This window comes from Chlamydotis macqueenii, chromosome 19 (assembly GCF_036417535.1).
Source record: "Chlamydotis macqueenii isolate bChlMac1 chromosome 19, bChlMac1.mat, whole genome shotgun sequence".
NCBI classification, from domain to species: Eukaryota; Metazoa; Chordata; class Aves; order Otidiformes; family Otididae; genus Chlamydotis; species Chlamydotis macqueenii.
In genome coordinates, this window is record NC_141574.1 from 6,400,514 (window position 1) to 6,428,509 (window position 27,996).

The 27,996-nt window shown below is 41.8% G+C and overlaps 1 protein-coding gene across 1 annotated transcript; it reads left to right on the forward strand.

Moving 5' to 3' along the window:
- The first annotated feature begins 1,343 nt into the window (after positions 1 to 1,343).
- PITPNA (phosphatidylinositol transfer protein alpha) lies at positions 1,344 to 27,927 on the forward strand. The gene is made up of 12 exons (XM_086763248.1): positions 1,344 to 1,463; positions 6,839 to 6,869; positions 13,173 to 13,318; positions 13,919 to 14,014; positions 16,579 to 16,582; positions 18,716 to 18,790; positions 19,174 to 19,257; positions 20,257 to 20,334; positions 21,276 to 21,386; positions 23,034 to 23,156; positions 23,906 to 23,975; positions 25,161 to 27,927. Exons 1-11 carry the CDS (start codon positions 1,444 to 1,446, stop codon positions 23,951 to 23,953), a joined length of 816 nt encoding a protein of 271 aa, XP_086619374.1. The 5' UTR covers positions 1,344 to 1,443; the 3' UTR covers positions 23,954 to 23,975; positions 25,161 to 27,927.
- The last annotated feature ends 69 nt before the right edge of the window (positions 27,928 to 27,996 follow it).

The window sequence follows — 27,996 nt, forward strand, 5'->3', positions numbered from 1 at the left end:
CTACAGGTCCTTGTTTTTCTACCTGTGCTGCTCAGCCTATCTCTGTGCAATCTGGTTTTTATCAAGTGTCCTGTGCTCCGTGTTGTCATCCTTCCTCCTGCTGCTTCTCACTTCCTTGTGCCTGACCCTCTGTCACTCGCTTTTTATTCCTGGGACAATCCTCCTTTTCCAGAAAGCCCATCTCTTTTTAACTTGGCAGCATCAGCTGCCCCGCACCTGCTCCCGTTCACACACAAAAAAATTTTGTAGTGTTTGTCCAAATTGAATTGTAAGCTCCTTGGGGCAGGCCTGTGTCATCTTCTCTGTGTTTGTAAGGTGATGTGCGTTCTTGCAGTACTATCTAAAAATAAATGTATTAATTTAATCATGTGTTCAGTCTGAAAAGGAAAACTAAATAAAGGTATTGCTTGGTTCCTAATGAGACTATGTAAAAACGAATGCTTTACACAGTGTCCTCTGCCACATTGCTTAGCTGCCTGTTGAATGTTTCCTTGACTCTTTCTTCTGTAGGGTAGGAGCTAACAGACAGATTTTAATTAATCTCTGAGAAAACATTAATAGATCTTCTTTTAAATGTAGACAGCAGGTTAAGAAAGAGAGAGGCTCAGTTATAGAGTGAATAATGAAAGATGAACAACTGTGGCCTTGGGGGGGGAATGCTACGGAAGAGGTGCAAAGCCGCACGTCTTGGTTATCCATGCTTGAGCTTGGTGATGCTAAATGTATGGCGTTTTATTTTTCCAATCAAATAAAGACAGTCCTTCATCTGTGATTCCAGGGACAAAGCAGTAAAACTAGTGCTCTTTAGCGTTTTTTTTTTTTTTTTTTTAAATTGAGTAAAGGTCCCATAAAAGGGCTTTTTGCACTTGTCTTTAATGAGTATCTGGAATTATTATTAATGCCAAGTACAGCTGCGGTGCCTGCTGCTTGGATTTAGCACTGAAAATGAAGCACTTGGAAACAAGGTGGAGCCCCGTTCCCAGAACACTTACCCTACCTGACTGCAGCCTTCACCAGCCCCCTAGCTATCTGGGTTAACACCCGCGTCGTTCGCCAGCCCTCCATCCCCCATTTCCCGAAAAAAAGAGGGGTTTTTAGCGGCGGCCCGAAGGTGCCCCGGCCCCCCGAGGAGGCCGCGGGCGGGTGTTAGAGCTGGGCAGCGGCGGGAAGCGCGCGGAAGGCGGGAAGCTCTCGCGCCCGCACCCCGCCGGTCAACAGCCCCGCGCGCCCTCCCGCCCGCGCGCTGCTGAGGTAAGGACGCCTGCGTGGCGCCGTGACGCAGCCGTTGCCGCAGAAACGCCCCGCCCCTGCTCCCGCCGCTCCGGTTCCCCCCCCCCTCCCCTCCCCTCCCCTCCCGCCCCGTCCCGGTGCGGCGCGGTCCAGCGGAGCGGCCGGGAGGCGCCTGTCACCTTCAGCGGGGCCGGCCGGGCGGGAGGCGCCGCCATGGTGCTCATCAAGGAATAGTGAGTGCGGGGAGCTTTCCCCCTCCTTCCACCCCCGGTCCCGCTCAGCCCTCCGGCTGCGCCCCGGTCACCTCCGGCCGCTCCCGCCGGCGCTCGGCCGGGCCTGGCGCGGTGACCAGTGGCGAGGGGGCGGCCTGGCTTTGCCCCGCACTGCGGCCGGCATCGGGCCGCGGAGAGGGAGGGGGGAGCGCTGTGTGAGGGCCGCGGCGCCGGTTGGGGGCGGGAGTGAAGGTCACGGCGGCGGCGGCGGCGGCGACGTGGGGGCGGCCCGGGGGCCGGCGGTGCCAGCGGTCCCCTCCGCTTGGGCCGGTCCCCCCTCTGCGGCTCTCCGGTGCCCGGCCGGGCGGCCCGCTTCGTGCCCCCCATGGCCTTGTCCTCGCCGCCGGCTCCGCGCTGTGATGGGGGGGGGGGGGGGGGGGGGGGTGTTGGTGTTGGTGTTCCCGGTGGCCCGGGAAGCGGGGGGGTTGATGGCGCCGAGGGCCTTGGCGGTGCCGGGAGGCGCCGGGTCAGCTCACAGCGGTTTCCGAAGGAGGCAGCGGCACCTTGCCCCGCTTCTCGTTGGGAGCCTGGTCCCGACCCCCCTCCTCTCCTTTAGCTGGGTAACCTCACACTAGAGACTCCGACAGAATTAACGTGCCGGAAAGAAGGCAGCTCCCGCGTAGTTTTTGATGTGGAAACCTCGCCTTGGAGCTCTCCGCTGTCGCTGAGGCGGCTGCGGTTTGTCCTGCCCCGTGGTGGGGAAGAAGGGGTGGAAAACGGGCTGGACGGTCTGTCCTGAGCGTGCCCGTGTGTGACTGTGTGGTCACCTCGCTTCTCGCAGTCCTTCCTTTGGCTGCTTTGTGCTTTTGCTGGCGTGCTGGGCTCTTTTGGCCCGGTGCACTTTGGCTAGGTGTTTTCGAGCTCTGCGTACGACCGCACATATTTCTTTCCTGAATTCTTAAGGTTAACTTAAGTGCATTCTTAAGTTAAGCACATTCCTTCCTTTTAAACTTCTTTTGGCTGATGGAAGAGGCGCTTTTTTTTTTTTTTCCTTTTTTTTTCTTGCCTTTTTTTTTCCCCTCTTATAGAAGATAGCTGTGATCCCAATGCTAAAGTGGGTTTTCAGGTCTTCTCTTAGACACATTTACCTACGTGACAGTGTCCTCCTTATAACAATTACTTTGCCAGATCATAGACCACAGTGTGGATTTAAATAGTAAAACTATGTTGAGGGTTGTGCTGATCCTTGTAGTTGCCTTTAATCTTGACTAGCTTGTTTTTTTTTTTTTCACCAATCCTTAGACCCTTGCTATTTTTATCCAGCAATAGGGGTGTAGAATTTAACAGGAGCAGCGGAGCTGGTCTTTGTAACATAGAGGCACTGTTAGTGTTAAACAGGATAGCAGACAGAAACCTGGGCTAAGTGCTTCGTTTCAAGTGCATGAAAAGATAATTAACTTGTTCTTCTGTAACATCTGTTGCATTGATATTTTCCTATTAATTTACTTGGTTAATGTGCTTTTCCTCTTACACCACCTGTCTGGTTTATTTCTATTCGCGTTCATGTATCTTTTTCATGCTTCTGCTTACGTTCTCTTGCCCTGTACTGCAGTAAAGCTCACTTGCTGGTGAGCTATGCTACCTACGTGGCATCTCATAAAGATGGCAACATATATATACTTTGAATTTTCAGATTTCTGAGAGTATGAAAACATCATTTTGATGAGCAGCATCACTTCCAAAAGTCATTTTACTTGGTATTATCATTTAACTCACCTAATCAACATATCTACTGGTCTTTCACACTGCCTGTTCCAGAAACAAAATGTGAAGTGTAAATGTTAAGAATAAAGGTTGAAAGACCAGAATTACTACATTTCTTTTTACAGGCTTCCGTTTCTATTTTCAGAAGGGTCACCAAACCTTTTAAGCCTTGTAATTAGCTATATTGTCCTGTTTCTTTTCTTCCCTTCTTTGTGTTTTTATTAAGATGTATGTGGCTCTAAGGACAGTCAAGGTTGCTACTGTACTTGAGAAATGAGCATTTATTTTTCACTTCTTGAGGTTCCCAAGTAGCTCTAACAGTTGCGCATTCTGAGTTGTGTCACAGTACTGGTTCTGGTACAAATCTTCCTTGATGTTGTGTGTGAAAGTTGCCTGTTTTACATGCTATTTGAGATGGTTTTGGTTTTATTTTTTACTAAATCTCGTGTTCCAGGAAGCAGTTGTTTAAGGTATATAGAAACTACTTTTTTTTGTGTGTGTGACCTGGAGATTTGAAGTACTTTGCTATTGTTGTTTTATTAGTTCTGGTTGCCCTACCACTGCATACAGGTACCTTACTGCCTACCCAGTGGAGGTGGTAAAAATGTATGAGCTGTAACTGTGTCATCTAGGCAGATTATTCTTCCGTCTCTGTGACCCCTCGTGAAATCCTCCCTGTTAAATCAAAGGGGTATTATTAGGTGCTTTGTAGGTATTTTGGGAGACACTACAGAAATAGAGCAATATAACAAAAACCTGATGTCACATCTTTTATTGTCAGACAATCCGTATCATCTTTTCTTTAGAACTTCTGGTACTGATGGTAATGCAGTGATAGCTTTAGTGTTTTCATTTGATGTCCTATCAGTCTTTCAGAGTTATCTTTCATTTTTAACTGCCCATGCTACAGATAAGCTGTATGGGATTTGTTTGTTTGATTGTTTGGTTTTGTGGGTTTTTTTTTGTTGTTGTTGTTGTTTTTTTGTTTTTTGTTTTTGACTCCAGGGTTTGTAAATGCTGGTTGAGGTCTTGCTTACTCTCCTTACTTTGATTTAAACTGGATTGGAAGACCTTGAGGAGAATCAGAGTGTAGAGACTCACTTCCTTTTCCTGTGAAGTGACGATGATGACACTGACCTTCTCTGCAGCTGTACTTCCCTTTGCTGTCGTTTGAGGCAGATTTTCATCTAGGACGGATCTTAAATGTTGTTAATCATTTTCACGCCTTTGATCTGGCAGGCGACCACATCGTATCATTTCTCATAAGTTGATCAAGTTCTGTCCCAAAGTTAGGAGTCTTTGTTCCCGTTGCTGCTCCTGCAAAGCTTTCCCTCTGGATCGTCTTGAGTAGTTGTCCCTCCTCCTTCTTTATCACTTGACTACCTATAAGTGTTAGTCATCCCCCGCATTCTTGGTTTGCTAGGCTAGACAAATTGTAAACTGTTTAACTTTCTTGTGTTTCTGTTTCTCTGTTCATAAACATTGAACCCTGAGATAATATTTAGATCTAGCGTCTTCCAGTTTCCTGAATGGAAATTTATTAGCTTAGATCAATTTTTTTACACCAGGTTTTCTAAAGAAAAATGTCTGAACTCCATTCCAAAGCCATTGTTTCTTCCCTATTTCTTTGTCTTTCACCATTATTTATCATGCTATCCCTCTTTTCATTCTTACTGCGGTTTTATCCAGTTAACTAACCTAATGTCATGCTTGATGGCATGGTCTTCCTGTGGAAATCCATTTTCTGGTTTTTGTTCTCCCTTATGTAAGGAATATTATACTGAATTGGACCAAAGGTCCTCTTCCATCTTGCCTTCTAGCAGATGTTTTTAGGAAAGGATACATAAACAGTGAGTAGAATTATTCTTGTTCAGTATAGCCTATCAGTAAGTGGCATATGGACTTCCAGGAATTGATCAAATCCCATTTTAAAATTACTTATACTTCCTGTGTTTGGCAAGGAATCTCACAACTTAAGTATGCATGATATAAAGAAGTACGTTTGATTGGTTTTAAACTTGCTGCCTAATGATTCTTATTCTTTCCTGAGTTGTTCTCTTGTCAGACATAGTCATTGTTTCTTCTTCATTCACTTTTTCACACCATTCATGACTAATGTTCTACCATATCTTAATGCTTTAGCTGTTTTTTCTTCCAAGCTGAAAAGCCTCATATAACTACTTTTTTTTTTTCTCACACAGAAGCTTTTCCCCCTTTCCAGTCATCTTTTTTGCCTTCATTCACTTCTTCTGTGTCCTCTTGGAGATAAAGTGACCAGAACTATATGCAGGATTCAAGATGATGATGCATGAGATTATGGTGGCATAACAGTCTCTGTGTGTCTGTAGCTATGACATTTCAATTTCTGATGATCTGTTTACTTTTGAACTGCTGCTGAGCTGATGTTTCCAGATGCTTTTCTGTAAGGACACCAATATATTTGTTGGCGATAGCTAATTTGAGGCTCATAAACCCCATGTGTTTTGGGAAAACAAGTGCCTAAAATGCATTATTCTGCTTTTATTGACACTGAACTTCATCTGCAGTTCTCAGTAGCTCTTTCTGCAGTACTTTGCAGCCAGCATAAAATGTTGCTATCATAAGTAATCTTGCATAATCTGTAAACTTTTGCCCCTCATACAGTTTGTTCTTGTGGTGTCTTCCTGGTAACATTCCTCTAGCGTAGAAAAAAAAAATTCAATTTCAGCAGTATTGCTTTTTAAAAATCAGTTTAATAATAAATAGGACTTTTTATTGATCCCATTGTATCCTCATTTATTTGGGACTAATTCCCAAAGAACTGGGAATTCTTTGACCCATAATAGCTGTATCCATTTCATATCTGTATCTTGCTTTGGTTCCTTTTTTCAACATCATCCTGACTGAACGCAGAGGTCAACTATAAACCTAGTTTTGGAGACGGATGTAGTATTTTTAAAGGCCTTAACATGCATGCATTTTTATCGAGTTTAAATTTAGTTTTATTCTTGTCTTTTTTTAAAAAAAAAAAAATCTCAGTGTAACTTCTGGCAGTTTTTGCTCTGTAGTCCAGTCATTTGATTCTAAGAGGCATTCAGGAAACCACAATGTGAAAAAAGTGACTCGTATAGAAACGGCAACAGCTTCCTTCGCAGTCAGCTCTGAGCCTTCCCTGTAGTCTTCTGTTTAGTGTTTTTCCTACTGGATAGGACATATAAACAAATCTTGCAATAGCTTGTGACTATCACACATCTCTGCAAAATTGTTGAAGCACATAGCAATGCTCTACAACAACTTCACAAGAAATAAGATGCGACTGTTGGAAGGATGTAGTGAGAAGGAACACAGAACTGTTTTGATGCTATATAGATTTTTTTTCGGCTGGTGAGGTATTACCAGTAAGGCTCTGTGAGAATTACACGTTCCTAGTACAGGATTGCAATTATGCTATATCATGTATTAATTCTCTTTGAGGCTGTTATATAAGTAGTCTTGGGAGTAAAGAGAAAGCAGTAGGGATGCTAGCACTGGGTGGATGCTGGAATACTAGGGGGAGAGGAGAGCTGTGTAGCCATGGCTGTGAGGAATGTATCATGTAAATTTTGCGGCTGCAGGGATATTTGTTAACTTTCTGTTTCTGTATTCCCTTTCAGCCGTGTTATCCTGCCTGTGTCTGTGGAGGAGGTAAGTCCTTTTCTTGTTGCTTCCTTTCTTTAGGACTGTAAATAAACTTGTGATCAAAGCAGTTTGTATGAACAAAAACTGGAAAAGGCAAGAGAAGGATATACCTGTCTTCAGGACCCCTGTGTGCTGTTACTCATTCACCATCATTTTGAGCAAATAATTGAATTTCTTTAAGCCTGAGGGTACTGATACTCTCTCCTATAAAGTACTTTCAGATGTGTTGATTACAAATCTTGACTTGTCAGACTGTTCTAAACCACAATTTCCTTTTGATTAATACTGTTGTTCTTATTTATTTTTTTTAACATGAAGAGGAAGCTTTAGTACAAATTTAAATTGCCCTTTAAACTGTGTTTTGCTGCAACTCTTTTGTTTCAAATTCTTAGACAAACAGCGACAATTTCTTCTGATTTCTGGGGATGGTATAGCAAAAGAAAGACTCTGTATATCTTTCCTAGGACTCTTTAAGACCTGTCTTCTCTAGCTCTTGCAGAAAGAAAACTTTCTTTTTGCTTAGGTAAAGCTCTAATTGAGAGAAGAAATGTAGTTTATAATGGAGATGATGATTTTGATCACCAACTGGCCATGGAGTAGTTGTGCAGAATCTGTGGCTGATTCCCTGCTGTGTTCTCTGAGAGTTGCAGCTTACCTTTCCTTCTTCCCTTCTGCACTGAACAGCACTTTCCAGAGACTCTGACCATATAAATGTTTATGGGTTGGTTTGTTTGTTTTTTTTTTTTTTTATGTTCATACTAACAAAGCAGATAAGAAATTGAAAAGATTGAGTGACTGAGTCTATAGATTCCTTCTTCTCGGTGTATGTTTTTCTTGTTATCCTTGGCCTTCAGTCTGTGAGCTCTGATCAAGGGCTTGTTCTGACTCTTAGGGAGAGCTGTGATAACAGCACTCTTGTTCATTTTTCTTTCCCCTGAATACAGCAGCTGCTGTAGCATAGACAGTAGTGAGCCGGATCATGGCAGCACTGTTTTAAGCATATTCCTTTTATAACTTGCTACACTTTGACAGAACACAGGTTAGAACTTGTCTTCCTGCAGCCATGAGGCTGGCTAGTAAAAGAAAAGCAACATCTAAGCCGAGTTCCTTGTTCCTGTGGATTGATCTGCTGTGGCAGGCATCACATGCTGACAGCCTAGATTTCTGATCAGAGGGTGGTTTTAGGTCTATGAACTCTGTTGGTGCAAGAATGAGACTGTTAATGCCAAAAATCTCTGTTGCTTACTCCTTACCTGTAGCTTATATGCTTTCTGCATGAATCTGTTTCAAGCAGTTTTAACAGAAGTTCAACTAAAGTATCAGAGTAGGTATGTTTGGATCTCTTGTTGTGCCTGAGCGCTGCTTGTGTGGGGGAAGGCCTTGACAAAGAAAGGACTAACGTGATAAGCTTTAGCAAGTAAGCAAAGGATGCAAACTTGCACTTTAGAGAAAGCTATGGGTAAACAGTAAAGTACTCCAGAACTCAATAATCAGAAGACCTTAGCGTGAATAACAGGAGCCCTGCCTCATAGTGATATAAGCCGTGTAAAGAGCAAGTCATAGCATCAGTGTACAGATTGGTTTTTTGAGGGTGTTAGACTGGATAGAACCCAGCACAGGGTTTTTCTGAGTTCTCTGATACTAGGATTAACCCTCATCCAGTTAAAGTGAGTCCCTTGCTATGCTCTTTTCCCTCTCTGGCTGGCTGTTTAATGCCAGGCATGTTTGAGCCTTGTGCGTAGGCTGTCTATGTGGAAAATTGAGTTTTCAGGCAGTATGTAAATCTGTCGGTCTCTAGCCACCTCCTTGTCTGAGGGTGCTCTGGGGTCATCTGTTTCAGAAGGTGTATTCCTCTCCTCTGGGTCAGAGGAGTTCCAGAGAGTTGAGTAACCTACTGAAAAGGCTACTCAAAGTGAAAAGCAAATAAACATTGTTAGACGAAAAGGAATGAAAATACTATAGAGAACACCTTAATGGATTGTGGATAGACCGCCAACTTAACCAAACTTAATTTCTCCCCAGACTTGCATGTTGTCACCATGTCCCTTGAATGATGCCCCTTTTCAAGGTCTGGCGGTTCTCATATGAGAGGCCAGGTTTCAGGATAGAGTTCCCTAAGCGGGAAGAATTCTTAAGTTCACTTAGCTTTGCGTGTGTACTTATGTGATGTGGTAGTTTTAAAGGAATGCTTAAGAAGAAAGGTTATTTCCAGCATTGACTCAATGGATGACTACTGCTTTAAGTTTATGATTGTTTCATCCCACTTGTGTGGAAAGATGCTGACACATCTGTGCATCACTTGGTTACTACACTGCTGTCTGTACTACGAAACAGCTGTTACAACTTCATTGCTTTCAAGGATTTCCTTGTGCACAAACTATTAAATAGGGCTCTGGAGACTTGTTGTGGCTCTTGACTGTGTAGCTGTTGTCTGGTTAGCAAGGGGACCTCTGATTTCACTTTAATATGGGGAATTTTTTCTCAAAAGACTTACGAGTTCACTCCTTCAGCATGTAAATTGCTGCCAAAGTCTGATGCCAATGCGTAAGATAGAGAATGAAATAAATTGTGACTTTGAGGCATTGTAATAGGGCTGAGGGAGTCGTCTTGTCGTTCTATGATACAACAGGGATTCTGTGTTCAGTCCCCTCACCCCTAGCAAATGGAGCTTAACTCATAGTAAGGAATTCAAGAGAAAACCAGTGGTCAGGAAGGCACTGGAGAGATGTGACTCGATGAATAAAAAAAAAATCAGTGCTGAATAGTTAGCCAAATAACTGCTAAGATGGGAACAAAACCGTGGAGCAGAAGCCCTGGTCATGACTAAAACTTGAAGACTAGGAAGTAGGAGTTAGACTGTAGCAGACAGTGCCAAAATGTGATCCTGCCTAAAGACAGCCTGGAAGCTCCTGTGTTGTTTTATACATTGTTGCGCTGCAGAGAGCAAAAAGAAAAAAAAACACTTGTATCTTAGGTGCTAAACTTTACTCTTGTACTCTGACCAACATCACGTTGCACAGTGCCAACTTCGAGAGCGCGGACTTCTGCGGCTGTGTGGGTGTCCTGCCAGCTGCCACTTTGAAATGCTGGTATGGATTAGAGCTGTGTGTACACATTCTGTGCTGCCTCTTTGTTCCTCTCACATGGGAAGGAGCTTGCCAAACACAAAGGATTCTTATTTATTAATTGTGTTCAAAGCTGCTTTCAGGAAAATAGCTGTTCTTGAAGATGGCTACAGTGAGATCAGGCCTTCTGAAAGAAATCTGATGTAATGAAGGTATACTGTCAGCTGTATTAGAGATGTTAGGACACAGATCAAGAGGGATGACTTCTTGCAGAAGAGAACATGGTTTTTCGGAGCTCTCAGGTCTGCAGGGATAGATCTGTCTGACGCTTTGGACATCATGGAGCTAGAACTTGTTTTTCTGTCAACTTTTGTAGGCAGATGCTGTGGGATTTGTTCATTGGGATGGTTTTATTTGGGCCTTTTCCTCTTTTATCAATGCGATTAAAGGCTCAGAAATTACAGGGAAGATTAAATGATGAAGATGCCAAACCAAAGGGCTTATCTTCTTAGTGTGTGAACTTTGACCCACGTATTTAAAAGGGAGAAGGAATGAATGAGAGACTGTTACTAAGAGGAATTAGTTTGTGCCCCTGGAGATCTGTCTTGAGACTTGCTGCAAAGCAAAGCCATTCAGTCCTCCCCTCTAATGCTGTAGTTGCCAAACTGATGATAAGCTGTCTTTATGAGTGTACCTGTGGCTCCTACTCTGCTAAATCAACTTGCCTCTAAGATTTCACAACTCTCATGTTTTTCTCTTCTGGAGGGAGGTGAGTATGTCTGAGTATATGTTGTTTTGTATGGGTCATCTGCAGAGAGTCCTAAGGAAAGCAGTGTAGAGTATGAAATGTCAGAAGGCAGAGAGTTGTATTGCAGCCCAAAATCCAGACTGAAACCCAATCTGCTGGTGACAGTGCAGGAACTGTCCAGCCAAGTGAGGGGTCCTTGTATAACCTGGGCCAGTACCTTCTGGAGAGATCCAGCAGAGCTGTTGCTCTTAGCTTGAAAGTGGTCTGTAGATTGCTTTTCTTACAGATTACTTCTGCTGGATGGCTGCTTGCTTTGTTTTGTTTTCAGGGATAGTCTAGCAGGTAGTCAGGCTTACTTCATATCCCTGTGTGTTGAACTTGAGACTGTATAGAGTGCTTGTTTAAATCCCTCTGGTATGCTTTTTGCCCTGCCCCGGATTAACTGAGGCCAGGACATCTAGCCTCATTACTTTGATTTACCATCTACTACTTTTCCAATAGGAATAAATGTTTTATGGGAAACAAAGTTTTTGTTAGCACCAGATGGTACAAAACACCGTAGAGCTTGGGTACTGATTTTATTTTGGATGCTTTGACAACAAAATTTAACCACTGTAGAAATCTGCCTTCATTGCTGAAGATGTACCAGCCCGGTGAGGTATTTCTGAGTTGTCAGCTCTGAGCAGCATGACGCTTTTCCAGCCTGAGTTTCAATGTAGGGAGTGGTAAGTCCTATTCTTGATTCTGAAGCACAGCCCTACGCTGGGGAAAAATGAAGAAGGCCTAAACAGTGTTCCATTGCTTTGTAGTTATGTGTTGGAGTTTTCTTGGATTTTTTTTTCTTTAAATCGTTGCACTTCTGATGCCTAACACTTTGTGGTTTACCTTGTCTTTCTGTACTGCCTTTGGCAACAGTTGCTGATTTGCTCACTTCCAGTTCTGAAAACTTAACTCTGTTAAGTTTGAATGCTTCCTTTTGACTTAGTGCTTTTGCTTCTTTGTCCTCAAACCTTGTCTGCTCATCTAAGTTCATCTCAAAGAGGCCTGTGTGAATTTTCTTCATTTGATCATATTTCTTTTGAGCTCTGCATCCTCTTTTTTAGCTACCAGAGGCAAGAGTGTATTAGTCTTTACATCTTCTGCAGAGAAGAATGTTCTGGTTTGTTCCTGTTCTTGATTTTCCTCTGCTCTTCCCTGTGAAACGTTTGGGCACGCTTCTTATGAAAGAGCTTGTATAGTATCAAGTAGTTTGAGTGATTCCTGGCAAATAATGCTGCCAAGTGAGTGTCTGTAAGAGATTGAAAAGTTATCTTAAGGTAAGAATTTCACGGTATGTTGAAATTCTGTGTACTCCCTGTTAGTGGTTTAATGCTTGTGACTAAGAGGAAGTGTGATACAGAAAAAAACCCAACCCAAACCAGCGATAGCAGGAAAAATAGTAGAGGAAGCAGTGACAGCGTGGATCAGCTGGTCATCTGGGGCACTAGTTGGTTAAATTATTTCATTTAAAAAAGTTTTCGGAATGGATTTAATAATGTGGAAGTAAACATAATTTGGGGTTGGATGAAGACAGTTGAGAAGGATGAAAAGGTTTGGTTGTAGAGGACCTGACAGAACAGAGTTTGAAGTGGGTTCGGAAGGGAAACGGGTGTTTGGTCAATAGAAATGACCTGATCTGATCATAATGTCAATTTTGGCAAGAGAGGTTTATGCATGTTAGTAGGCCTTATCATAAAGGCCAGGAAGGGTAATTTCAGTATATTCAACCTTAAGAGGCAGCAGCATTTCATTGGAAAGCCACTGATGCAAATACCCTCTTTACTTCAAGCTTATCATTTAGTTGTTTTGAACAGCGCTTGGGGAGCGCTCATCTTTGACTCTAATGGGCTCCTAAGCTGTGCACATCTGCAAGTACGGTTCTCAGAGCACTTAAATGAGGTGGTGCAAATACCTTTTATCTTCTGTCTCCTTTCTGCAATTCTTCCCTCTTTCCTTCCTGCTCTGCTATTGTGTCAAAAAACCTCATGGGAAGTTCTTTAGGATTCTTCTGGATAAAGTACTGTATGCTTATTAATTTAGGACTGGCAATGCGTTATTCTCCATTTGACCTGAACAATTGGGACACCTGTGTGCCAAAAAGATTGAAAACCAATGGATTTTGCTACTGAATGCCTGAGGTCGTCTGTGTTTTCTTTAAATGCTGTCCTGACATTCCTTTAATCTGTTTTATTTTCTCCTGAATCTGTGTTGGTTTGAGGCTTGAGATTTAAGGGTCAAAGGTAACTATCCTATTGGCAGGGCTTTCCTCCTAACTACCGCTCAAGCTTTCTGTGTCAAATTGAAATTAAATGAGCTGCTTATGTGGACATACAAGTGCATGTCCTTTTCTCTGCCTTCTCCCCAGGTAATAAATTTATCCTTGGCTGCTTCGGGTAAAATTATTGTAACTTCTGCTAATTTGTAGCTGTCACAATAATGTATCTTTAACTTCTCTAGTATCAAGTGGGACAGCTGTATTCTGTGGCAGAAGCCAGTAAAAATGAAACTGGTGGAGGTGAAGGAGTGGAGGTCCTGGTGAATGAACCCTATGAAAGAGATGGAGAGCGTGGGCAGTACACACACAAGATCTACCACTTACAGAGGTACGTGAAGCATTTTATTCCCCAAGTTAAGCAAGGTTCCTCGGGCAAGAGGAACTAGAGGAAGACACAATAGGGTTGCAGCAGCTCTGTAAATCACAGATTATGTAAAGGCTGAACGACACGGAGGTAAGACAGGAGTATAACAGTGGCTAGCACATGGTACAGCTGGAAGTGAGCATCACTGGTACACCTATCTGCCCCTGTAAGTGTGGCTGTTGTCCCAAGAAAATCTGACTCTCAGCTTTTCAAAGCAAGCATGATCCCATTACGCAGTATATTGATGTTTGAATTTGACTGAAGAACAAATGCCTCCTAGATTTCAATCTGTTTTCAGCCTCTTTTTTTTTTTTCCTCTCTTCCTTTTTTTTCTCCCTTTCATTATATAAAGAAGGCTTAGATTAACCTGTCCAATTTGTCAGTCTCTAGAAATCATCGTCCTGGGGATGGGGAGACCCCACCAATTCCACCAGTGTGCACATGTGCAAGTCTCTAGTGTCTGCATTTCAGGTGATAGCCTGCCCGTCTCAGAGTGTCTGGGCCGTAGCTCTCGTTACATGTAGTTCTTATCAATGCCTGCCTTCCTGTTTCCAAATTCTGCAGCAAAGTGCCAACATTTGTGAGAATGCTGGCCCCTGAAGGAGCTCTGAATATACATGAAAAAGCATGGAATGCCTATCCTTACTGCAGAACTGGTGAGTGCACGGGGAAGAAGTGTGGATTGCCGGCTTTTGGGTTTCTTGGGGGCGGTGAGGGAGGTTAGGAGGGGATAAGAAAGGAGGCAACCAGAAGGGAAGCTGTTTCAGCTCTTACCTTAGATTTCTGTTCTCTAAGCCCTTTCTGTGTAGTGAGGAAAAGCAAAATACAGTGCTGTGGAGTTAAAAGAAATGCCCTTTCTGATGTGCTGCTAATGAATGACAGTGGAGAAGAGCAGATCAAGAAATGGATGTCAGTCCTACTAAAGGAATAGATTTGTAACACTAGTGAAATGAATGTATCAGGGAGGATTTTATGTACTCAAGCGCAGCATAGCCTGGTGGGGAAAAAAAAAAGGAAGATGCAAGATGGGAACAGGAAAGATGTTGACTGCCTGTTGCTTGGTGCAGTTTGACAGGAGTAGCAGTGTCGTGCGATTGATATTTGCTCATTTGCAGGATCCAATGTTAGTGAAGGCTGGACAGGTGGTGCTACGGTTGCTACTGCACTGGGGGCTTGACACAGATATCCAAATCTCATCCAACAAGTGTCGAGTGAATCTACCTGTAAACTGTGGGGTGGGCTCTGGAAGCTGTGCAAAGTGGTGGAATAACATCAAACTCATTTTCTATGGGACTGTTTAGTATCTTATTTACTCACTGAAGTCATGAGCCACAATGTTTAACCACTACTGTTTTTCTGGTCTTTGTTGCTGTAGGAACTGCAAATTTGACTTTGCCTCCAAACTGACATCCTATTTTTGGCTGTATTTTATGCTGTTTGTATCTTTGAAGGATACACTTTCTGCTCTTTGGTAGTGGTACAGTTGCTATGGGAACTGTAAACTTAAACATTCCAACTGTTCTTGAAACCCAATGTAGAAAAATTTATTTTTCAACAATTTACTTGAGAATTTTAAATGAAATGTTTTAAAAGAAGGAAAAAGCTTTGCAGTGGGGGAGGATAACATTACTTCAGTACGTGAAGTTACATGCAGCAGTCTAGTGGAATGGGTATTTCAAATACAAAATTCAGATACTGTCATCATCAACTGCAGAATAAGTGTGGGGTTGTTTGGTTTTTTTTTTTGTGTGTGTGTGTCATATAATTCCAGATGCTGAAATGAAGTTTTTTACAATCTATCTTTCTCATTTTTATGCAGTTTTCCTGCTGCATATTACTTAAATTAGCTAGTGTCTAGTTTATTTCCATGTTAAGTGTGCTGAACTGGTTTAAATTAAAACAGTTCTTTAATTCTTTAAATTTTGGAAGCAGATCTGTCTAAGTTGACTCCAGTAGGCTTTGTTAGATGTAATGCATAGCTGGATCCTCCTCTTTTTCTTCTCCAACAATACCTGAAACAAAGGTGTGGAGTTAGCTTGTTTTCTCACTCTTAGCTGCTTATCCTTCAATTACACACTTCAGTGGAAAAAAAAATGTGATACTAGAATCAAGTACAAGACTTTCCAGCACAGTCAACAAAATTTCAGATTTTGGTATGCTAGAATTGATAACATTAAAAAAAAAAAATCCTCTCAACTGTAATAAACACCAATATAATATGAGATAGAAAGTGCTTTGTTGTGGGGGTTGGAGCAGAAGGCAGTTTTTATGCGGAGGCTGACAAATCTGTTTAGAGAATCTGCCAGCCTGACACGAATCAGGAAAAGCTCAGAAAAGTTGCTGCAACCTTCACTTGCTTGTACTGGGCAGGAGGGAAGAACCCATGTCTGTGGTTTAGGCTGCCATGTGCATTACCCTTTTACTTTGGGACACACTGGGATATTTTGGTCGTACATGAGAAGACTTGGCCTCGTGTGAACCTTTGTGCAACATAAAATGCCAATCTGGCTTTCAGTCCTCTCACCAGAGTCTGAAACTTAAGAGCCCGAGACACAGAAAGAACTAAACCTGCTTTGACTGTGTAGGAGTTAGTGGTGCTTCTGCCTATGCCCTCCTCTACCAAGGTGCTATTAGCGTGCTGCTCTCTGGAGCACAACTACTTGTGTATCAGCTATCACGTAGAGCCTTTTAAGTTTGAACAAAGCAGTACTTTTAGTTAATTGTGCTTTTTAAAAAAAAAATTATATGAGATTACCCTTCTTACATTTCCCTATATCTCCTCTGAAAAGCTCAATTATTACTTCAGTATGCATATTATATACCATTAGCAAAGAAGTAATGAAGATTGAGGGAACTTAAATGCCTAGCTTATAATTTCCCGCAATTCTGCATGCTTGTTTCTGCTGTAATATGTTGTTTTTATGTACTTAGAATGGAAGCCTTGCTTTGCCCCTTTGAGAGCATGAACTGTAACTGAGATTGTTGTTGTACGCATTTACAACTTCTACAGTAAAAATGAAGTGAGGATTGCCTAATAGTTACAACCGTGGGCTGGTGCCAAGGAGAGCAGTGTTCTTGGTTCTTTTCTGCAGTCTGATTTAATATTAATGTTGCTTAAATGTTTTTAGAGAAGCAATTTGATGTGTATTCCGCTCTTCTGGGTGTTAGCATGAGATGCCGGTGGCCAAATGTCAAGAAATTGAGAAGATATAACTGCAGCTGAGATGTGTAGGAGTTGCTGCTGTAATGCCTGAAGTGCAGGCCATAATTTGTAGCAAGCTGAGCGTCTCAGTTTTAATGGACATTTCTAAAGAGATTAATTTGTTTGCTTTACAAATGAGGAGTCTTCCCCACAGAGAAGAAATTAGGAAGGTGAAGAAACCTGTTTTAAAGCAGCTGCATAGTCATGGTGCATAGTTATGGAAAAGCAGTTTGTCATGGGAAGGTGGGAAGCTCTGGTTTATAATTACTGCTGGTTTATTCAGTATTTTGTGTGGACGAGCAGGAAGAAACTCCTCCGTGCAGAAATAATGAAATGTTCTTTGAGATTATATGCAGCCTTTTGAAAATTAGCCTCAGCTCTGCTTGCTTATTCTCTTCCTCCACCTCAAAATGTCAGTCTAAATAATTAGTCTTCTGTAAATTGCTGTAAAAAGCGATTTTCAAATTGTTAGGGTTTTAGAGTGGTCCAGGGCCCAGCAGCAGGCAATTAAGGTGGCTGGGTGCGCGTGACAGGCAATAAGGAATGGTACTGTCTGCAGGGGGTTGGGTTGGACACTCACAAATTGTATTAGAACCTTTAAAACAGAATTGCTTCTTAGTAAAGCCCTCATTTTGAACTTCAGAACAAACCAACAAAGTTCAACTCTAGCTTCAGACGTTCTTATTCTTAAAGTAGAACCACTAACATACTGTGGCTCAGGTAGAAGAGATGCTGACTGTTACAGGATCTTTAATTGTTTTTCTGTGTTGAATAATTGAGCCTTACTATCCAGGGAGTTTAGTTACCATGAGCAGTAGAGATGCAGAGGGTCTGGTTACTGCATGCGGGAGCGATGAGCTCCGCACTGGCCTGAAATCCAGCATGTGTTTGCTTCAGAACTACCGAGAGGTTTCTTATCTGCAAGCTGAGAAAGGATTGGTAAAATGCCGTCAGCTGAACATACTTATTCCATCTTCTCATCCAGCTGGCTGGAGTCCAGAGAGCAGAAGTGGCAGTACATAATTAATTGCTGCTCCTCTGCGTTTCTCCAAGTCTGAGAATTTCCAAGGGAGAAGAGGGTGAAGTTAGCTGTTTTTTATGGACTTCTAGGGTTTTTTTTTCCTCAGTAGTATCAGCAGCCCCCTGGGAAGCTGAAGTTGTCCCAGTTTTGCGGATGGGGGAGGAGGGCGATGGTTGCTGTACATTCTTTTTTCACTAAAGCACTGTATCTCTTTCTTTTCATGTGTTGATTTCTTGGACCAGTTATTACAGTAAGTATTGTTTTTACTGATGATCTATGGAAGCATGTGTAATATCTGAAATGAAGTGTTCTAGGTATAAGAAGCTCCTTAGCCTGAGCTAAAGGCACTTTAGCTTTTGTCATTGTAAGATCATATAGATGAACTTTGTAACTAGGGACAGATCTTTCTTTACTGCAGCAGTGCTCAGCTTTACACACGAGAATGCACCATTGCCTAGATAAACTGATTAAAAGAAAGTTAGCTCATACCATGATATCCCTTTGAGTAAGCTGTCTTCTGAATTTGATATTTCCTTTTTACATGCCGAGTGTTTCACTGGCTTGTGCTTTTGTTTCTACTCCCTTGAGGGGAGGATAGGGTTACCTTTAGAAGTCCTTTTCTACTCACAGTAATAGCGAGAAATGGAAAGTTTTTTGCTTACAGAACTGTGCTGCTTGTCCCTTCCCTTTCCAGTGTCAAAAGCTCTCAACACATCAGTTTAATGTTGTTCATTTGAAGAGCTGCATCCAAACACGTACTCAGCGCTAGTTCAATAATCTCTTTGAAAAGGCAATTTTTGCCTAGTTAACTTATGTTACCCCTTCTAAACTCTAAATAGAGTGGCTGATGTTGTCCTTTAAAGAAAAAGCTGTTGATAAATTCCACACATTTCACTAAAATGATGGAACTTGTGTTTTTTTTTCAGTGAGCAGCTTGTGATTTATTTCATCTTATGTATTTAGTGATCAGAATTTTTTTTTAAAAGCAATGATGTGTTTACAGATAATTCTGAAGTTCCCTAAGTCAAACCCAAATCAAGTCATAATTCTTTGAGTTGACTTTTCTACTGCTTATCTAACTAATAAGATGACAAGTTATATATCCAAAGAATAACAAGAAGCTTTATTTTGATGACAGAATGAGTATATGAAGGATGACTTCCTGATCAAAATTGAAACCTGGCATAAATCAGATCTTGGAACACAAGAGAATGTAAGTACTTCTGTGGTGTATTTTACTCATCTCTTTAATGTCACAGTGCTGCTTTCTGTGGTAGATTAGAGAATTGCTGTGTGGAACTGTCTATTCACTGTGTTCCTGGATTTAAAATGCTTATCGCATTAGCAAGGCAGAAATTCCCTCCCATTGGCTTCTCATACACGCTGGAGAAAATTGTCCCCCAGAGGCTTGTCCAGCATGAGCACCTTTGCTTCTTTAGAAGATCTCGTATTGTGTTTTTACTGTGGTGTGTCCTCTCTGTGCGTGGAGGGGGACACTGAATGTCTGCATCTCCATCTGTTTTTTTTTTTTACTGTCTTAGAATGGGAGTGTTCTGTAGTTGAATCAGTTACATTAGTCTTGTACTTTCACTGCAGGTTCATAAACTGGAGCCAGATGTATGGAAGAATGTAGAAGCTATTTATATAGACATTGCTGATCGGAGTCAAGTACTTCCCAAGGTATGGTAGGTGGGTCAGAACTCCCTCATGTGGGAGCCCTTGTAAGAAACTAAAAGATGTTTCTCTACTGGAAAAAAAACCTCAACTATATAAAAATGGAATGTTGTTTAAGTTTCCTCACTTAGTATTTCTGATACTATTCAAATATGGCTAATTTAAGTTCTCAAACTTAACCTTGGGTATTAAAACAGAGTAGTACTTATTTTAGCCTTTCTTTCCAATAAAGATGAGTTGTTAGAACATGAGTAGCAACTGATTCCAATCAGTTAGGCAAGGAATAAGCTGTATCTGCAAATACAAACTACTCTGAATTAAATGCTGTTGGAGAGCAAGGAGAATTCACCTGGAGCAGAAGACTCCGGAAGAAGATGCTACCAATTGATCACTTTTGGCAATGAACTGATGGTGATTTGAGTTTGTTTTCATTTTAATTGAACTGGGAGTAGGAGTAAAGTACACACCTCAATTGTAATGCAAGATGCAGGAAGGGAATGCTGCAAATCATTTGCTGTGCAATAGGGGGCATAAATAATGACTTTCTTTTTGGTGGTACTGGAAGTTTGATGGTACTTGTTTTCTAGTGTGCAGTATGTGAGCATCATACTGATACAGTGCTGTGAAAAATACTAGACACCACAACTCCAGAGAGCAGAGCTATTTTCTGCAGCAGCAGCGGTTAGCTCCCAAAGAACGAGTAGTTACAGGAAATCTACCCTGAGCGTTTACAGATTTTCTGATAGTCTTAACCCAAAGGAGTCCTTACAAAGGTCATACCAGTTTGTTACCACTTCTTCACTTAGGTCTAGGACATAGCACAGGGGGGAGAAATATGTTTCCTTGAAGAGTGCCTGACGTAATGTTGAAGTCTGAAAACAGTAGCTCTTGAGAAGGCAATTAGAGGTTAGTCTTTGCCAACCAGAAAAATAAATCCTCTGTGACAGTGAGCAGCTGGGTAACAGTAGAATAATTTCTATTTAATCTTGTGTGTCTATCCAATAGGATTACAAGGCAGAAGAAGACCCAGCAAAATTTAAATCTGTGAAGACTGGACGTGGACCTCTAGGTCCCAACTGGAAGGTGTGTATTGCATGTGTTCAGGAACTGTATCAGCTTGCATGACTGAGGTATAGATACTGGGGTTTGGAGCCACAGATATAGATGTAAAACATTGGGTTCACTTCTGCAGGAGGAAATACAGAACTCAGCTGGTGATCTGTTCCGAAGTTAAAGGAAGTGGAAGAGTTTGGTACAAATAGATAGAATGAGTTCCAAGAAATCACCAGAGCTGTCTGGTGTTCAGCCCAAGGATTCACCCAAGAGAATTCAAGGATTAAATACCTGAGTTATGAGCAGCAGTGCTTAACCTTTCACTTAAATCCTTGGAATCTGAAGACTCTACAAGTGCAAATGTGATACCAGTCTTTAAAAGGGGCCCTGATGTGATTGGAGGAGCTACAAGAGTGCAAGTCTGATCTCTGGCAGGCAAACTTAGAAACTGGGGTTGTTATGATCCACTTGGAAAGAGTATGTGTGGCTCCTGTAAAAGGAAGCAGGAAAGTCTCCCTTACAAACCTTGTGGAGTTTTCTCTAAGGCTTGATAATGATGTGGATGACTCAGATGATATAATCTGTTTCCAAAATGTTTTAGATAGAGACTTTGTCAAAAGACTTTTAAGGAAACTAAGTAGCCCTAGCATAACAGTGAAGATACCGAAAGACACAAATTTAATGGAAGAAAAAATGGAGAACAAAGGAGAGGAAGGAATGGTCCATTCTTAAAATGAAAGGAAGGTCACCTATGGAGGAAACTAGGGTCTGTTTTAATCATATTCTTAAATACCGTGGAAAAGGGATCAGCAAAGATGTGACAAAACTTGTCGAGACAAGATAAGCAAGGTGTAAGGATGCAAGCTGATTGTGAGGAATTGTGGAAAGACTTCATAATTATGACTGAAGGAGCTGCTTTCCTGGAGACATTTGACCTGAGTCCTGATGTTAATATTTTTGTGTCTTTGCAGAAGGAACTGGGGAAACAGACAGATTGTCCATACATGTGTGCTTACAAACTGGTAACAGTCAAGTTCAAGTGGTGGGGTCTGCAAAATAAAGTTGAGAACTTTATACAGAAGGTAAGTGAGCTGTTTGGGGACAGATGTGGGAATGAGGCATGTTTCACCTCCATCTGCTTTAGCACCTCAGCTTCTTCTAATGGTGTATCCTGCCTGGAGATAATAACTTGAAACCCAGTCGTGTCACCTCAGGCAATACAGTCAAGGCCTCTGCCTGCTACTGCCATCAGTTAAGTTGGATTTGATTTGCTGTCAATCGAAGGGCAAGGCTGGCTAATTGTTCTGTGAATTGGCTTTGAACTGTTTTCACTATAGTATATGAAGGTGAAGTGGCTCTTTTGCTTTGTTTAATAGATCAGCCTGAGAATTACAGTCATTTGATGGCTGATCTGTGAATGATGAGATGATGCGTGTATACTACAGTTATTCTGGTCGGGGCAAGACATGTTTTTGTGGAGAGATAGCTACGGCTTCAGTTATCTGATCCGAATCGGCTGAGGCTCTTTCTACAAGTTGTAGAGCTTGTCATGTTTTACTCTCCTAGTCTGGTGCTTGAAAAAACTATGTTAAAAAATAAGCAGATGATGGGAAATTTCATGAACTTAAAACATGAGTAATTGGAATCCTGAAAGGAGCTTTTTCTGTGGCAGAGTTCATAACCCAGAAACTGCAGTAGGATGCTAGACCTCAGAATATGTACATGCAATTTTCCAGGCAATGCCATGTTCACAAAATGCCTGTGACTTCAGATCATGGGGATTTCTCAGTGGTTAATATTTATAAACTGCAGTGCTGCTTCTGCAAAAGCAATTCTTTGGTGATATAATCTAAAGAGAACTCTAAAGGGGAATGACCATGCTGCTGCAGGATTTCAAATACCTATAACAAGAGCCCTGAACAAGGCAGAGTCTTGAATCCCTTTCTCTCTGTGAATATCTCTTCAGCTACACATTTGTGTCCAAGTAGTTGAGCTACTTTTGATGAGAGCAAGTTATCAGATGTGAAACCATAATTAGTAAAACTGAAGTGTCCTTCCTTAATGAGAACTTTCCAAGAGGCATTGTATGCCCCTGTCTAGTATAATGATTTTGTCTAGCTTATCTCCTATAAAACGGAAATAAATTGCTCCTAACTTGAAGCAGCTTGCGCGCATTAGTTATCTCTGCTGAAAGGTTTTCAGCTGAGGAAAACAAGTCTACGCCTTTTTTTAGGTCACTGCAAAAGAAAAAAAGCAAGATAGGTGCATGTCAACCCTTTACGCTTGCTAATCTCCAGTTTTTAGCAAGTCAAGGATTACTTTAAAAATACTTTTATTCTACATCTGCTTTTTTCTGCACCTTCAGGCCAAGTATCATGCTGTAAGTAAACCCAACTTGGAGTACTTTATTCAGCCAGAACAATACTGTCAAATCAAAGGAAATTACCAAAGCATTCACTAATTCTTTCAATGCACTGTGCAGGCTGCTATCTAGGCTTGGAAAACAAAAAAATTATCTGGGGATTCAAGGCTCTAGATATTCTGTTAAAAGAATAAAAAAAAAAATAGCTAGCTCCAGTTTCCAGTTGTGGCAGCTATATAGAAAGGTGGGTGAGGGAGCTGGTTCTTCAGTGTGCCCATCTCTGAAAATTGTTATGATCCGGTTAGATCCATATTAATTGCCCTATGAGTAAGCTTGCTTGTATGCTTTATTCCTCCTTCTTTTGCAGCAAGAAAAGCGTCTCTTCACAAACTTCCATCGGCAGCTCTTTTGCTGGCTGGATAAGTGGGTTGATCTGACTATGGAGGACATTCGTAGGATGGAGGAGGAGACCAAGAGACAGCTGGATGAGGTCAGTGGAAAAGCAGGGCAGGTGTGGGTTGTGTGAGAAACTGTTTCTATCCAGTACAGCAGAGAGAGGAAAGACTGCTGCATTGTCATAGCATAGTGTGTATTGTCCTCCTGCTATTTAGGTCATGCTGCTTGTGGTTTGAATGATTGGCTATGACTCTGTTGGGCTGGCATCTCCTTCTAGTCATTATGGACTACTTCTGTTTGTTGTTGGGCCAATAAATGTATTGAACCACAGGTAATGCGGGTATGAGTAGCAATGATTCGTTTACTGCTTTAATATCTTCTGTTAACTTTTATGCAAAGCTGAATGGTCATTTTTGTTCTCTTTAGTTTCCAAAAACCAGTTCAGTAAAAGGATTTTTAGCTCTAAGTAGTATAAGCAGGCAGTGGAGGTTTGTAACAGGGTTCTTACTGTGAGAAACATGAACTTGGTAATAATGAGAACATTGTTCCATGACTTGTGTCCTGCCCTGCGCCCTTCTCTTCCTTCATGCCTCAGGATATTTCATCACAGTTTTATGTACACTCTGCCCTTTGGATAATAGTTCCAGATCCCTAGCAGACCCACAGCTTAACCAAAAATGGTGCCTGCATATGCATATTCACAAACACTAACTTGGGATGCTTGGATATAACCAGTGTCTTGCATAAAGGAAGTAAAGGAAGTATCTTAACATGTTCCATATCAATAAATTTTGAGATGACATCATGTGAGAATCAGTTCTTGAATAACGTTTCCTCTTTCAGATGAGAGAAAAAGATCCATTGAAAGGAATGACGGCTGCAGATGACTAACATGACTTCTTCCTTGTGCACTGTAGGTATCAAGACAGTTTGACAAAACTGTATTGCTCTATTTAGGAGAAAAAAAAATACATTTGGGTAGGAAATGATTCTATTCATAGCTTCTGGCAGGCAAATCTGTGGTATTAATTGTTTTTATAGTGAACTTGTTTCACTGACAGGTTGACGAGTGAGTTTACTGTCTTGTTTCAGAACTGTTCTAAAGAAATGTCTCAGTGAAAAGCGTAAGAAAAATGTGTTAGTACATCTTGTAGACTTTACTGCTAGTCTTATTTCTGTAATGCATGTGTTACTTTCCATGACTTGCAGAGGAAATTTTGTCAGTCCTGAAAGAATAAGTTGGTCCTGCAAATACTCAGAATACGTTTGGAAACTGAAAGTTCCTTGCAAATACGCTTGGAATGTATTTCTTGCTTGCTTGTTAACAGTATTTACTAATGGGTCAAGGCCTCAAGCAACACTTGCACATTGCAGGAGAAACAGCAACGGCAATTTTAAAGCTTTTGACTGGTTTTCACCTATTTCACTATGAGTATGCTAACTTGGCAGGGGAGGGACTATCATACTGGAGAGCATATATGAATTTGCCTTAGCTGGCCAAATCCCCAGGCTGTATTCTGGACAGCATGCTGGATGATAACGTGTAAGCAGTGCTGAGAACGTTGAACCTTATTCTGTTAAATCATGTAATCAGTTTGGGGTTTGGTTTTGGTGAATTTTTCTTAGACACTGTACAAAAATATGATGCAGTATTAGGAAAGGAAGAAGGCAAGGAGGAAGAAAAGATTGTCCATTTATGTAGAGAAGTTCAAGTTACTCCCTCCCAAGTTGAGGGAATGTCTTCTGATAGATATGTTTTAATCTTTTAATGCAACTTAAACCTTTTTAGTTTCGTCTTCATTCACATTTACTCTAGTTCTTAGAGAAATGAATTGGTGGTCTTCTCAACTGTATTTGTAGCCTCTGGACTTGTTAGATCGTTTAAATTGCAATTTCTGTTTGTTGTTTTTAGTCTATGTCGGAAATTCTGCTCTGGATTAGTGCTGAAATGTAATGATGCAGTGGTGTACTGCCATTGTCTGCGCTGGTGACAGTGTGCGTCACATTTGCTTTCTGAAGGCCCAGTCTGACACTTCTTTTGTCACACTGCTCTTCCAAAGTGCTTCTAAAATGTTTTCCTGTTTTCTTTTCATTTCAGTTTGCAAGACAGTCATCAGGAAGGCCCGGGGAATCCACACTCTTGACTGACGGACCGTCTCTGGATCAAGCCTTTCTATATCCAATCGGCAGGCGATTTTAAATCTCCCATAGCTAATTCTAGATGCCCCTTAATATTGTGAGCAAATAGACTGTCTGGTACTAAGCACTCCAATGTTAGCACGTATATGAAGGAGGTAGCTCCTTGGAGACGTGTGACTTAGAGATCGCTGTATTTACGACTCCTCCCTCTTTTTTTTCATTGTGTTCAGACCAATTTCCATGTGGCCCTGTTTGATTTCCAAGTGACATTTTTAGCTAAAATAGTCTTGTGATGTGGTGACTTAGGTTTTTTTTTTTTTGTTTTCTCTTTTGTTTTTTTTTTTTTTCCAACTGGGATAAACTGCCACCTTTGTTCCTGCCCAGTCCTTCACCATTCTTTGAATGTCTATTTGGAGAGGGAAACTGTCGGTATTTTAGAGTGCAAAACTATTCCACAAAATGCTGTGCTCTGACCCTTGCTCCCAGGGTAAGACATTTAATGGCATGTAATCTTAATACATAATCAGGAGTAGCCAGATACAGTTCTTGGTCTGTGATGAATCGTGATACGTGGCTTCTGCACAGCATTACTTTGTTCTGTCTTAGCACACATGAATTAAAGACTGCACAGAAGCTGCATTCAGGGTCCCCATGCTAGGGCCCTCAGCACTTAACTGTTGAGTTTCAATTCAGTGGTACATGGTCCCTTTGGCCCGTGTAGCTATGTTGTCCTTCAGCTACAAAATCATTATGAAAAGTTGCTTAACGTGTTGCAACTTCCTGGTTCTTTATTTACTGAGACTTCCCATAACTTGCAAAGCTGAAATGATTTTGACTAATAATAATGTGATCTCCCTGGACAAATCGGGATGTAGCAAAAGTTGGTGTACAAGTCTTGGTCTCTGATTACATCTGGGTGCCTGGATCGCTGGTTCTGCTCAGCAATAATATTCTTCCCATTGCCAGACTGACTAAAATATCTCCTTTCATGCTATATAAAAAAGCAACTTATAAAGACCTGTGGTTGGTTTCTAGGATATCTGTCAGTTACCATAAATCTCAAAGGATACTGATAAACAATGTAAAGAGCTCTGGTTATTCAATGAACATAAAAACTTACCGTAATTATCCTTATGTTGGTATCAGCTTTAGACAATCAAATAAGCAGAACAGAATCAAAGAAATGCTGCTTTATTAAATATCTATGAGGAAAAAAACCCAATTTCTTTACTTATGCCTAAGGCCCAATGTTTGATTTTTCTTTTTTTTTTTCCTAGTAGTAATCACTTTATTTTCCCCTTCTGTATTTGGCGGTACTAATGTGAAACACTGAATGCCAAACTCAGTCGTGGGTGTATCGCCACTTTTGAGGAGTCTTTTTGGCATTCCGTAATACATCCGACTCCTTCAGCCCTTCACATTCCTGGAAGCAGGAGATCCTGAAATGATCCCGTGCCATGCGGAACAAGTATGTGCTGGGATCTGAACTGTTTTCAGTGCGAGGGAAGACAAGGCATGCTCTGGAGGGAGAGGATGGCGTTTGGTTTCTGGGGAGGGGGCAGTTTATCCCTTTATTTTTAGTTTGTTATTTTGCCTTACTCATGTCTAAGTGCAATAAGCTCTGAATTGTACCAGTAACTCTGGCAGGCTCTTCTCAGTGACCTCAGACGGTTTTGCGGGGTGGGGGTGGGGTTTGAGGGGTTTTTATCAATCTCACCAGGCAGAAGTAAAACAAATTTATTGTAAAATAGAAAAAGAAACTACATTTTAATCTGCGAGGCTATTTGGGACCAGGATGTATCGTGGCGTCTTCTATAGCCATTCAAGAAGATTTCTAGGAGTGTAGGCCCCACTTATAGTTCTTTCAGTTTAAAGTATTTTTAATTGAGAATTTATGCACTGACTTCTGTTTGTGTTTGTTGGTTACGTTTTGAGGGATTCTTACACTTAGGACAACCTGAGAAAACACATAGCACACTCGTTCTTTCAATTTGTGTTATCCAAGAGGCTTTCTATCCGATGACACTAATCGCTATGGAAGCAGATTGTAACATTCCACCGTGCAATCCTTTTTTGATCCTCTGATTTCAGAGTAAGAGCTTTTACAGAAAGCTTTCCTGATTAGTGGAAAAACTGGGAAAAAAAAAATATTGCAGGAACTCCAGCCTGAATACTTCCCCCCTCACGGCCCCCCTTGCTTTCTTTCCTTCCAGCGTAATCCAAAGTGAAAGCATCCCTCAGCCTTGGGTTAGACAAATCCTGTGAAGACCTTTCAGTCTCAATGCTTGGTTCCCGCTAGTGAGCGTAGCGAAGATCGTGCAGCGTTACCGTGCTCTCTCTTTCATCGGCTTTGGCAAGAACCCCTCACCCTCATGCCGGAGGGGTTCTTGCCGGGCTGTTTGTCGGTTCTGGGGCGATGGTTGTGCTGTGCGCCCCTCTCTCTCTCCAACCCACGCTGGGTGAGTTTCGGGGCTCTAGAGGCAGGTACCTCGCCTCAAGCCGGTTTGCTGGCCCCCCACGCTGCACCTCTCTGGGTTCATCCCCGCTGGGCCTCCCCGACGCGTTCTGATGGGTTCATCGTGCTCTTTCCTTTGGCGACACACACTTTGTAGAATGGGTTAGATTATCTCGTTGTTTCTTTAAATGTGAGTTTGTGCCTTTTTTGTCTCCTCAATCTTCCAATACAGGCATATTGGAAACGAAATCTAATAAAATACTAGACAGAGCTTTACGCCTCCGCCTCCTTTATTTTGGAGGGGGGGGGGGGGGATACAGGGGGTCGCGGTGCAGGCGCC

Coding starts and splice junctions, on each gene's coding strand:
- PITPNA (XM_086763248.1), top strand. CDS start 1,444: ATGGTGCTCATCAAGGAATA. Junction 20,335..21,275: donor CTCTAGGTCCCAACTGGAAG/GTGTGTATTGCA, acceptor GTGTCTTTGCAG/AAGGAACTGGGGAAACAGAC. Junction 23,157..23,905: donor CCAAGAGACAGCTGGATGAG/GTCAGTGGAAAA, acceptor TTCCTCTTTCAG/ATGAGAGAAAAAGATCCATT.